This window comes from Orbicella franksi, chromosome 9 (assembly GCF_964199315.1).
Source record: "Orbicella franksi chromosome 9, jaOrbFran1.1, whole genome shotgun sequence".
NCBI classification, from domain to species: Eukaryota; Metazoa; Cnidaria; class Anthozoa; order Scleractinia; family Merulinidae; genus Orbicella; species Orbicella franksi.
This window is the reverse complement of record NC_138153.1, coordinates 25,640,055-25,652,826: the sequence shown is the minus strand read 5'-3', so window position 1 is coordinate 25,652,826 and position 12,772 is coordinate 25,640,055. Positions and strand designations below refer to the sequence as shown.

At 40.9% G+C, this 12,772-nt stretch overlaps 2 protein-coding genes across 2 annotated transcripts; both read right to left on the bottom strand.

The window, feature by feature from the left end:
• Nucleotides 1-2,271: 2,271 nt before the first annotated feature.
• Nucleotides 2,272-7,494, bottom strand: LOC145496931 (uncharacterized). Its single transcript, XM_081476699.1, has 6 exons — nt 7,101-7,494; nt 5,228-5,342; nt 4,398-4,511; nt 3,894-4,007; nt 3,703-3,789; nt 2,272-3,209 (listed from the first exon to the last, which is right to left on the bottom strand). The coding sequence occupies exons 1-6, from the start codon at nt 7,470-7,472 to the stop codon at nt 2,314-2,316; spliced, it is 1,698 nt and encodes a 565-aa protein (XP_081332825.1). The 5' UTR covers nt 7,473-7,494; the 3' UTR covers nt 2,272-2,313.
• A 2,937-nt stretch (nt 7,495-10,431) lies between these two features.
• On the bottom strand, nt 10,432-12,129 carry LOC145498580 (uncharacterized). The gene has a single exon (XM_081478486.1). The coding sequence runs from the start codon at nt 12,127-12,129 to the stop codon at nt 10,432-10,434; it is 1,698 nt and encodes a 565-aa protein (XP_081334612.1).
• Nucleotides 12,130-12,772: the final 643 nt, after the last annotated feature.

The following is a 12,772-nucleotide window of genomic DNA, read 5'->3' as shown; positions in this document are numbered from 1 at the left end:
TTTGTATGGAGTCTTCACTTCACTTTCTGCCATGACCCCTTGAGGGTAATAAGCAGGGAGTATTGAGTGTTACATCAAGTCTACCACGGTATCATGGGGTGCTTTGCTCCCACGAAGGCCTAACACTCGAAAAGTCAGCTTTACAAAGTCACTACAGCGGTTAATTGACCTTCCTCGACTGTAAGTTAATAAATAGTTCATCGTATTAACTTTAGCCATCATAACGAGCCAGACATTCTTAGCAGCAACCACAAACAGTCCTGGGATCAAGGACTTTTAGTCCTTGATATCCACGTGACGTCCAGTCAGCTTACAACTTTATTTCCAATGTAGTTAGATCCCTGTCGGTGATCGTGTCTGTGGGGAAACTTTCGCGCGAATCTGTTATCATGCCTAGTATATTCCGAAAGCGTGAAAGTTCGTTCATTGTGCATGTTCGTACTCGCTTTACTTTTTAGTTCTCCTTTTCCTGCGCTAGCGCAGTAGAGGATGAGCGTTCAACCGTACTTAACGCAAATCTTCCCATTTCCTCATTTAGTATAGGATTTAATTAAGGCGGCTGGAAACAGGCACTTGCCAACAGGAATACTTTGACGGATTATCTTTTACCACCAGTCTTGATCAGATGACGTTTGAATATTGATAAGATTAGTTATATTGATCCTAAAGGTGGCATGTTTTTGGATAGGAAAAAAGTCAGTTATTTTCTCCTTTCATTGTGGTTTCATTCAGTTTTAAAGCCCTATTTTTATGATAAAAAAAGAGATTGATCGAGAATAGCGCTTGCAAATGGTATATCCGGAAAAGAATACAAGAACAAAGTATAAGAACAATGATTGCGCATTAAGTTAACTTTATTACTTTCCATTACAAAGTACAGTAATGCCTTAATTGTAAAGATTTAAGTAATTATTGAATACCATGATGACTCGATTTAGCACCCTTCTTCAAATGAGAGCTCTCTTTCCAAAAAGCTTCCCCTGTTCCAGTAAACTCCCCTTATATTACATCTTCCTGTTCCCATCTTCCAATATTCATACGCGAGGTACCAAGAATTTTTTCCAAATTTATTCCAAAAGCACCCTGGACTGTCTTGTAAAATTAACAAGGGCCTCGGAAGCTAGATCGAATTTTCAAAGCAGTTTAGCACTATCTACAGGACACTAACAATTCTCCTCATGAAAGTATGATACATGTTATATAATCACTAGATACTTCTTATCCTTGTTAACTAAACGCTACCTCTTAGCACTGATGAAATCTACCGGTTTATCCAAGCAATATCAAATTAGAATTACCGCATAAAAAGAAAATAATGGGCTAGAATCACATCCCGCCTTACTGCTTTACTATCTATAACAACAAAAACACAAAATTATCAGCAGCTTTTTTAGTTGGTCCAAAAATGTGACTCCTTCATGGTGTAGAAGATACAGTACATGTCACAAAAGAATACGCCCCCGGCCCACAAATCTATTGTCTTCGTTGTTTTCCTTGTTCTTTTTATCTTTTTGTTCTCAACTGCTTTGCATTAACTGCGTCTTCTACACCAGAGCCGAAAATGTTAGAAAGCATACTCTGGTTTCTCACCTGTATTGTAATATCAACGAACGTTTCCACTGTTGAAACGAATTGACCCTAAGCTGAGGCAAATATAGCTAAAGGAAACAGTCTAGTTTTAAAAATCAAAAGCCTGAAAACGGTATATCCTAAATTGCGTCCTTTGCAAATCCCAAAATGATATCAATTTTCTTTGAACATTTCATTGTTTTTTCGATTTTTTTAAACAATGTTCCCAGAAAAATTAACATTTCTAAATTGATTTAACTGCTTTTTGTTGCACAGGCATTGGAGTGTTCAATATACAATTATGTACTGTGTGGACATTTCTAATATAAAAGTTGTTTGTTTAATCTCTTTTTATTTCCTCTTCGCTAAAAAGTCCGACAGACTCCCGATTCGCGCTGCTCGAATCTTATCTCAAGTAGAAAGCCTAACCCATATTTATTGCATGACTTACTCTGTTACCATGTAAATTATTGGCCACAAGTTTGGCAAAAAGAACGCTTGGCATACAGACTAAACCACTTAAAAGAGAAAACGCGAAACCTGTGGTAAAGACAAAAAGTCAAAAAGAATAGTTTCGCTAATGTGTTTCGCTATCGAGGGGAGAGTTATTGAAAATTACTAGTATACTTGCCACTTAACACAAATCACTTCAAAGTTAAAAATTTGGAATCAAGAGAGCTGTTTTTTTTTTTTGTTTTTTTTTCCAATCTGGTTTGCGACGAGGAAAACGACATGTTTTTCTTACTAGGCAGCCAACTCAACAATTTTCACAAGTCCAATATTATTGCAATTCCCTCCAGTTACACCAGAACAACCCTGACCACCACAATAGGAACCCCCTCCCCCTCCTGCTTGGCTCTCATGGGTACCACTGCCTCCCCCAGAGTACCCTCCACCGCCACCTGATGCTCCACTATCCTCTGACCCCCCTCCCCCACCACCAAACCCTCCCACTGCTCCTGGGACTGGTCCCCCGTTGTACCCGCTGTTCATGCTGCCGGCTCGACCTCCAGTCCAGCCTTGACCACGTGACCCGCCTCTCTCTCCATGTTCTTTCCCTGCCCTGGCACACCCCTGAGCATACCAACCCGCTCCTACTCCCCCATGGTAACTAGCGCTTGCATTGTTGCATTCACCTGGCTGCCCCCCAGTACCTCCATTCCGAACTTGGGATGAAACTTTCCCCACACTACTGGTGCCATTTGTTCCCTCTTGACCATCCACACCGCTATATCCACTTGAAGCTCCCCCTCCCCCTCCGGCGGCTAATAAAAGCACATTACTTGTAGTATAAACAAAACTCCCTCCCCCTCCTCCCGTGCCAGCATTGTCCTCTACAGACAGTCCTAACTGAGCTGCTGTCTTGTCGGTGGTTTGCCCTCCTTTGACCTCCACTGAGTTTCCTCCTCTCTGTCCGACCACAATATTCAGCACTGTTCCTTTAGTCAGATTGAACTTGCCCTCAATGTACGCACCCCTGCCGCCACAGTAATTCCCAGGCTTGTATCCATAGTTGTATATGTGTGTTCCTCCCAGGGCTCCCCAAGCCCTGATAAGGTAGATAGCGGTTCTTGGAACCGTGAAGTTCTGGATAGCTCCAAACCTTCCACTACGTTCAGGTGTTGTAAATGTAATATGAACTACAAAGGAAAACAGCCAAGCTGTTTTAAAATAAATGATTTGAAAGTGGAGAGCAAATCTTATCCTTTTTAACCCCCGAGGCTGCATAATCCTGGTGGAATTCGGTATTAAAGAAGCTCAGTCACGGTTTGCACGTTTTGAAAAGTTTAGCCTAAATTTTTCAAATTCGTCGTTTGCAATCCGTGTCAATCTTCGCCATCCTTTACCATCCTGGTTCCTTTATTGTTTATTATTATCTCTTTGATGGTTTTCTGTCTTAGTAAACTATTATTTTCAGGTTTCCTTCCATTTAAAGGAGATTTTGTGCGTGGCCAAAAAAGAAAGACAAAACACCGTGACTGAGCTCCTTTAACATTTATAGAACCAGTTATTTAGGTTCCTGGTGCTATCTGCTGCGGTCTCCACGAGCTTCAGTCCATATTTTACAACACCTTCTCAGCCTTCCCTTTTTTCCAAGTCGTTAAGGTTTGTAATGCTATCTTCAGCCCTTACCTGTTTCGTTTTGTGTTCCATTGAAGCCTGGTGCATCGCTGAAGTTGCAGGTCCCATTGTTCATACAGGGACAACTTACGCAGATATCTGTTTCAAGACACAAAATTGGAAGGCCTTATTTGAAAACAATTCACAAGGGGTTATAAAGCCTGCAATATGAAGTAAAAATAATCGATTTTGGCTCTGGTTACCGGTTTCGCATAGTGTTCCATTAAAGCCTGGTGCACAGCTGCAGTTGAATCCGTTCAGTCGGTCTGTACAGATGCCGTTATTCTTACAGGGACGACTTGCGCAGTCATCGATATCTGTTTCAGAAGATACGGTTGAAGAAGAAAAAAAATACATTATAGCTGTTGTTACATTTTGCGGAGCCAAGAGTAAAAATAACATTAGCAGGCTCGATTTGTACCCGATGAACGCATTCGCAATTTACAGTAACAATAAACAATTTACTATGTTACTAATTGCCCGAAAGAGCCATAAAAAACTTGAGACAGAGACGCTATCCAATTGTGAAAACAATTTGAAATACGAGAAGTAGATCATATTGTTATATTAATTATTTTCCATGTTTTTTATTAGCATAATAGTTTGGGTGGATACCACGGAATTCCCGCAAAATCTCACAAAATCTGAAGAAAAATACATTGGATTTGTTCGTACGTGCCCATGTAATACACCACTGACACACGTACCTGTTTCACATTGTGTTCCACTAAATCCTGGAGCGCAGCTGCAGTTGAATCCGTTCGCTCGGTCTGTGCAGATGCCTTTGTTCTTACATGGGTGGCTTGCGCATTCATCGATATCTGTTTTAGAAGATAAGATTAAAAGAAACAAAAATGCAATAGCTGATGTTATATTTGACGGAGCCAGGAACAAACATAACGTCAGCAGGCGCTATTTTTACTCGGCGAAAACATTTTCAATTAACAGCCATTCTTATTCAAAACAATATTATAACCAAAAGAGATTACTATCATTGGCGCCAGAAAGTTACTACTTGAAAACTTTCAGAATGTTATGTCTCTTTATACTGACTGAAATAGGGAATGTCTTCATAATATGTCCGTCATTATCATGAAATCAGCCAGGGGCACGCAACGGCTCTCCTCTTTGCAATATCTGTTACACAGGTGATTTCTTACTGGCTGGGAAACTTATGCCCACTGGTCATCAGTTGCACCAAGACAATGAGCCGGATTTTCTGTCAATTATTAGTCGAGAGATGATAGCAGACCAGAAACCAATTTTTGCATCTATCTGACAGTGCAATCTTTTTGCCTCAAGGCCTATGTTTGTGCTAGTGCTGTGGATTTTGCCATTTATGAAGGGATTTTTCCCTTTGAGATGTTTATAAGCCTAAACTAATGTTATTCCATGAAACCTGCTACATAGCATGAAAGATTCAAAAGTTTAAAAAAAAGAAAGCTGAACTCTGGTGCAGTCAAATAACTGACAACATTTTCCCCGATAATTTTAATTGACGAGATCATCGATCGTGCCAGTGTTAGCGTCGCCTTACCTGTTTGGCAAATACTTCCTGTGTATCCTTTCGCGCAAAGGCACACATAACTGTTCTTCTCGTAAAATGATACGCAAGTCCCACCGTTCTGGCACGGTCCACTCATACATGGAGACTAAGAGATAAACTGATTTTTAGCAAATTGAAGGTAAGCTAAGCTAAGCTAAGCTCGGCAAAGCTAAGTCAAGCCCAATGATGAATAACGAGTCTACGGCGGACCCTCTCTATCAACGCAGAAGTTCCAAAGGCAGGAAACAAAAAGGTTTAAACTTTTCCCGCTGGGAGTGAATGCACTTAGATCGATATTAATTAACAATTATTCACCAAAGTGGAGGTGAATAGTGGTCGATAGTGGTTTAAATATCCATCACTTTCACCGACACTGAGGTGAATAATTGTTTTAGTATATAACACACAAACTGAATAATTTGCGGACGTTATTTTATGTGTGACAAGCGTTCGGAAATTTTAAAATCTCTCGCGCCGGGTGCTCGGAGGTAAATAGTACTTGCTAATCACCTCCGAGTTAACCAATCAGAGCGCGCGGAAAGCATTATTAACTTGTGTGGTATACACTAAAAAAAGAATATGACAGCGGTCTGTCAACTTCATTTTGACAGGAAATTAGTAATCCGTCGCACACAAAATAATATTCCACCTAATGAAAGTTTGCTAATAACCGGACACAAAAATATAGATTCGCTGGATAACTCTTCGGTTATTTCCGAGAAAACTGACAATTAACAACACATGTCGGCCGTTTTATCCTGATCCAGAGGACATGCTGGAATTTTCTGGATGTGCGATGATTCTGTCTTCTTCCAAAATAAGTGTGTGAGAAATTACGAGGATCTCGACAGTTACTTGTGGCCCAGCACAAGTGTATGGACGTTGCGCTTTTTTACCAGTACCGAGTAAGAAAAGTGAAAGTATTCACTAATTCCTCTAATTCTGACCATGATCTTAAAGTGGCGATATCTTCCTGTGAACATTTCAGGGATGTTTACGCTTCATTAAAAATAAATGAGCTGCGTAGTTAACCTTACGCTTGTTAGGTTTTTGTCTGCGTGCTTCAAAGTCTAGCTAACTTTCTCAGTTCGAATCTTTAGTTGGTGCTTATGTTCACTCGTAATATTGTCGGTTGAACCAAATTAGCCCTTTCAAGTTCAATATCCCACTATATTTATAAAAGGCAAGTTTTCTTTTAAAATAAATGGGTGGCAGTCTCTGCCAGAAAATTAAAGTGAGAAGATCTTTCTGTGCCGAACTTAATTGCGCCATGAAAAATGAATAAGACAGGGAGCTAAACTGCTTGTTAGCTTTTGTTGTGCGAGAATAGAATATATCGAGTCTTTAGTTGGTGATTGTTTTTATTCGTTATTGCCAGGTAAATGAAATTTAGGCCCCTCAAGTCAATTATTCCATAATATATATATATATATATATTTTTACCCCTTTTAACAAGCTGCGTTCTTTCGTAAAATATTGCTCTTGCCACTCCAAATTAAAATTTAACATCTTCTCCCCGCGATATCAATTAAGTCCTCTATCTCAATTTTCGTTTCCCCGTTAAACGGGCGATATTTTGCGAAATTAAAAGCGAGCGCACTTTTTGCAGGAGAATATTTAGTGACGAGATCTTCCTGTGTGGATTTGCTTTGCACAACGAAAAAAAACAAAACAACATAACAAATGAGAAAGGTAGGAGCTTTGCATGGTGGGCGAGTTTCGTACTATTTTTGACATAAACACTGACAATATACATTGCTTTATAAAAAGTTTTCTCCCTGGACCTTGAAAATTGTAGTTAACTCACAAAAAATTCTTACCAGAATGCATTTATTCAAAGAGGCTGTCAGTGAACTTTACTTACCGCAATACTGAGGTGATGGAAAAATTGGCTGCTGACGAACTTGTCCGAGTTGTTGTATTTGTCAGATGGGAGCAGTCCACATAAGATTCTTCCGTTGATGTCCGAAAATGCAGCCAGGTTATAGGAGAAACATGACGGTATGTTAACACATGCAAACCCGCATTCTGTTCCATTGAGGACGTAATCAGTACCAAGACTTGTGATGTTTAAGTACGAGAACTTGTCGGCCTTAAAGTTGACAAAGGTGATGTCTTTGTGAACTCCTCGGCTGACACTTTTACCAAATGCATCTATGGAATTTGTTTTACCTGTGTTGATTTCAATCGCATAATTCAATTCATTGAAAGAATCGATACGAAGTTTCTGAAACATTCTAAGAAAGGTTTGAATTAGATTCAAGAATAAGTATTTATTTAAAAATTTAGAAAAAGAATTATACAACGATACCTGTTGAATACTTCAAGGAGCAAAATGATATCGTCAAAGCCAAAAAGACTGCAGAATATAGGAAAAGCTCCGTTCACAACATAGCTCAGAACAGCCGCGTTTCCGCGAACGATCTAACTGAAATGTGACGAATGAAAAGGCATTCGTATTTGTTTATAGAAGTGATATTAAAATGTTATCCTCCTGATATCAGCCCACTGAAAGTGAAAAGGATCATTTTACATAGTAACGAAGTTTAAAATTAATATTCTGTGCATGTACTACCTAAACGAAAAAGATTGTCCATATCTCATAGGCACTATTTCATTTCCCAATGTAGGATAATCTTAATTATGTTTTTTTCTTTCAACTTTTTTGTACACCATACTCAACATTTGAAACGGAACGTAAGAAGAATGCTCATTATTTTTTTATAGATGACAAACCTAGCTGCCACGATAGTGACTTTTGGTTGGGCTTTATTGACAAACCGGTTTTGGAGTCTGCAGTCTTGAAATATTTTTTGAAAATTTGAAATTTGAAGTAGTTTTCAAATATATTGCTTAACTGATTGCCATGGAGGGGAAACTAAAGTAACATGGTGGATAATTTTCGTGGGGAAAATGCTGTTAATTTGTATTTAGGAAACTGGACCGAACGCTGGCGTGCTTAAATCCATTCCGTGAGTGTACCTAATTTTAACGTAAATACCATTGGGACGTTTTAAGAGAGGAGATCAGTGCTGCCTCCCTTAGAAACCTGTGAGCTATGGCTTGTAATAGCGCATGCACAGAGCCACTCTACTTTTTGTAGTGTCACAAATGTCATTCTTATTTACTGAAAAAAGGAGCTATCCTAGCTTAGATCGTAGAAGGAATTCTCGATCTGAAGAGGAAAAAACTTAAGAGACCTTTCCCGCATTCCACTTCAGCGCGTTTGAACAATGGCACCAGAGCGAGGTTGGTGTAGACATTTTCCTACATTTGCTCTATTTTGTTATAAATTATCGATAATTACAACTGAAATTCTTTTCAGAGGCACTTTAGCGAATAACTGTTTTGATATACAGTGCTTGCGTCTGTACCACCTTACAGCTCACAATACTAATCGGTATAACAAATGTATGGTAATCAGAAATAAGAATGACAATATTGCACTTGAAACAGGAACCAGGCTAAGTGATAATACTTGAAAGTGGAATCTCGAGCCCTTATAATTAGCCTCCCTAGTTTCTTATCAGTATAAACCATTCCATGTTTGCACTTGTTTATCACTGTTATACATTCTTGTTGCAGCTTATACATTCTAGTTTTATATATCTATTTTTATAACTCATAAACAAACCTGGATATCTTGTCATGCACGGATTACGCTGGCATGGCTCCCGGGATTATCTCGTTGAGCGCACAGCGCGAGGGCGACGTACCGATACGATAGAGGTATATAACTCTAACATCTGATTGCTGGTTTTCAGTGTCACGCAATTCAAAATAGATCAAATTAACTCTCTAAACGAAAGGCGAAGAAACAAAATAACAACAATAAAGTCTGGGGTAAACGGGAAAGGGCTCGGAAGTGATCCCTTCCATTTAATAGAAATTTTCCAAACTGGAAAAGGTAAATGTACAAGGAATATAACAACAACAAATAATAGGGAGGGGAAGGGGGGGAGCGAAGCTACGTTGTGCACAAGCACATGGCGAATGAAGTACGTAGAGCGCATGTCAGAGAAAACTAGTACCAGTCCTCTCCCCCTTCCTCCAGAGTTAAATACAAATAAATGTAATTATTTTAGACTTAACTCTCTAAACGAAAGGCGAAGAAACAAAATAACAACAATAAAGTCTGGGGTAAACGGGAAAGGGGTCGGAAGTGATCCCTTCCATTTAATAGAAATTTTCCCAAGGGAGGAACGACCTAACCCCAGACAAAAAACAGAGCAAGGAAGAAAATCTAAACAAACGAAGCCAGCCGACTAACTGCTTACATTCTGTCTTTAACTGGGATGTGAATATAAGATCTATAAGCATCTGACTGCCAGTCTCCTAAGCGTTTGATAAGTTCTGCTGGGATTTGAGCTTGAAAGGCCAGAGTGGCCCCACCTCATCGAAAACTATATCCGCTAAATTTAGATGGATCCAAGTTCATCGTGGTTGCCAATAATTTAAGTAGGGAGTTAAACTTTCCATACGTCAGAGGGACCAGACCTCCCTTGGTTGAAGCTGGGATGACAAAGGCTGGGCCTGATAAGGAGGCTGGTACTAAGCTGAAAGCATGCTTGAGAACTGTATAAGGGCAGAGTGGGTGCTGGGCAATGCGTGGTAAAGGTATGGTCAAAATGCGCTGACTAAATTGGATTGTTTTTGACCATCTGTTGATAATGATGGCCCAGTCTGTAAAGAAGAAGATGTCCCCTCGACGCAGATGCTTTGATGGGTTGAAATGTGTTAATCCTCTGCATAGCAAGTTAGCTTTACGTAGAAGGCCGAAGAAAGCTACCAGACAGACTGCCCAAAATGTTGCATGCAAAGGATCATCTAAGTTTAAGTGATTCTTGAAGGCTAACAGGATCTGAGGCGTAATTGGTTTCTTTTGGGATACTGACAAACCTTTTATACGTTTAATTCCCCGAAGTATCGTTGCCAGCTGAAAATTGTTTTTGGTTGGGTCTGCAAGTCCATGTTCAAGATGAAGGATGCGAACTGCATTCAAATAGGCTGGGATGGAGGATGCTGAAAGTGATCTTGCTAGGAAGGTTGCGTACCGGTTAAGGGTTGATACTGATGCTGGGATAGGCTGGTAACCGTAGTACACACAAAAGGAGAGGTATGAGCGCATTTGACTCATATAGGTGGACTTCGTAGTAGGGGCATATGCTTGACGCCAGAAATTGATGACTTCGCGCTCAAGTTGCTGCTGATCCTTTGTATCTAAGGAGTGCAAGAGACAATGAAGACATGTGAGATTCTAAATCATATGATACAGGGGATTCGGAGAGCCATGCCTGGAATGTTGGCCAGTAGTGTACATTGTCAAGGCGTGAAACACTATCTACTAGGGTATTGGTTGTTCCTGGAATGTGTTTGACTAACAGGCTGAAATTGTAATACTCCTTAAGCCAAAACAGAGAACGAATCCAGTCCATTATTACTGGGCAACAGGTTGAACCTTTGTTTAAGATAGCCGCAGCCACCTGGCTGTCCGACTTGACGACCACCTGATAACCTGACCAAAAGGGTGCCCAACGATGGGTTGCCAAAATGATTGTGAATGTCTCCTTGTAATTGATGTGCAGAGAGCAGAGAGCTGGGTAGTCTAAGGCCCAGTTAACATACATCCAGTCAGTTTCCCATACGCACCCCCCACCAGACAGGGAAGCATCCGTAAGCACTGCTGTAGGGAGTTCTGGGGTTGCTGAGGGGAACAATGTTTTACAGTTGTGTGCAGGTAAGAGGGAGGTCCACCACAGGAGGTCAGCTCTGGCGCATAGGTTTAAATAAACACGGTGGTACGGGCGTTTAACAGCATTTGCCAAGGTGATAAGACACCTGAGAAACGTGCGGCCCCCTCGAACAACACGTGCTGCCCAATTGAGCTTGCCAATGAGTCGTTGGAGGTGAAGCTTGGAGCATTTACGTTTTGAACTGGTTTCCTTGAGAACGAATAACAACTCAGATACACGATCCTCTGGGAGGCGGAGTTCACACTTAACAGTGTCAATTTCAACTCCCAGGAAAACAAGACATTGGGCTGGGAAGACAACTTTTGTCCAGTTGATAGTGAAGCCAAGAGACTCTAGTAAGTTTAGTAGAATGTCAAAAGCTGCTTTGCACTGAAGCTGAGTTGGTTCAATAATGAGGAAGTCGTCCAGGTACGCCAACACAGTATACCCTCTTCGGGCCATCATTCGACAGACTGATTGTGTAAGGCGATGAAAAATCATTGGAGAGGCCCTGGCTCCAAACGGGAGTCGCTTATCATAGAGGTAGGTAGAATGTTTAGAGTCCTTGAAACTCCAAGACATCCCTGTAACTCGCCAGCTGTCGGGGTGAGTACCAACACTTCTGTAAGCGTGTTTTAAGTCAACTTTTGCCAACCAACAACCTGGTTGACAGAGGTTTGCTGCATCATCAACAGTAACATACTTGTAATGTTCTAAATCCATGTATGAGTTGGCATTTGCCATTAACGGTCGGCTGCAATCCATGATCATCCGTAATTCATTCGAGTCCTTTTTAGGTACAGCCCCAAGTCCATTAACGATTATGGGCATGTGGGACTTGTCTGCTACAGCAAAATGGTCTTCTTGAAGAGCCTTAACCAGTTGCGCTTCAATTTGATCTTTAGCTCCAGGTCGTAGAGCAGATTTATTGTTGTGTGTAAAGGCATGTGAGACCGTTGAATCAGGAGGGAGTAGCTGAAATCCATTTTTAACACCATCGAGAATAAATTTCATGTCCGGGTCACTTGATAGTTCTGCTGCCCAGGTCCCAAAAATTAAGTCTGTGGAGACCTTGGCTGCTTGGGGCTGCTGCACAGATTCCAAAAAGGCCCCTGCTTTAATAGGTAAACTTTCCCCACACTCTGCGGGACAGCATGTCATTAAGGCGGGATCGGTCCCTGCATGTAACAATGTGGTCGAGATATCTACTACTAGTTCTGCCGTTAAAGTACAATTTGGAGAGATCTCTGCAGTTGAGTGTGGGTTCAGTATTGGGGGTCTTGAGCAGTAGCAGACTGGTGTTGCCGTTGTGGGTGGGTTCGCATACATTGTGGTTTGATGCAAACATGATCATATCTACAGGAGAAGCCAAAGCGGCAACCTTCACGCCGTTGGAATTCAAAGCAAACCTGCTTCCCTGTTGCTTGGTTTATGACTGGGCGGGACGCTTTGCGAAGCGGTGGGCGTGTGGATGTGGGAGTCGATTGATCTGGGGTGTGAAGCGTTTGATGGGATATGAATTGGCTGTCAGATCCCCATTTACAGCTTGTGGCAAATTGCATTTTGCGGTAGAAATCATCATACTGCATCACTTTTGGCAAAGGGTAACACTTCGCTAGTTCAGAAATTTTTGAACTATACACAATATAATCGAGAATTTCCTGGGTGGACGAAAGAAGCCCATCTTTCATGAGAGTATGCATAATGCGAAAGTTAGCCGCTGACCACTGTGGGAATGAAATTTTGTCAAGGGATAGCTTCTTTTCTTGAGAGGATTTTAACACAATTCTAGCATCACCAGAGG

What these genes read in the sequence shown, in the direction of transcription:
- LOC145496931 (XM_081476699.1), bottom strand. Translation starts at nt 7,472, where the DNA reads ATGTTTCAGAAACTTCGTATCGATTCTTTCAATGAATTGAATTATGCG. An exon ending in TGGAACACAATGTGAAACAG is followed by an intron (nt 4,008 to 4,397) that starts GTACGTGTGTCA and finishes CTTCTGAAACAG; the next exon opens with ATATCGATGACTGCGCAAGT. An exon ending in TGGAACACAAAACGAAACAG is followed by an intron (nt 3,210 to 3,702) that starts GTAAGGGCTGAA and finishes TTTCCTTTGTAG; the next exon opens with TTCATATTACATTTACAACA.
- LOC145498580 (XM_081478486.1), bottom strand. Translation starts at nt 12,129, where the DNA reads ATGACATGCTGTCCCGCAGAGTGTGGGGAAAGTTTACCTATTAAAGCA.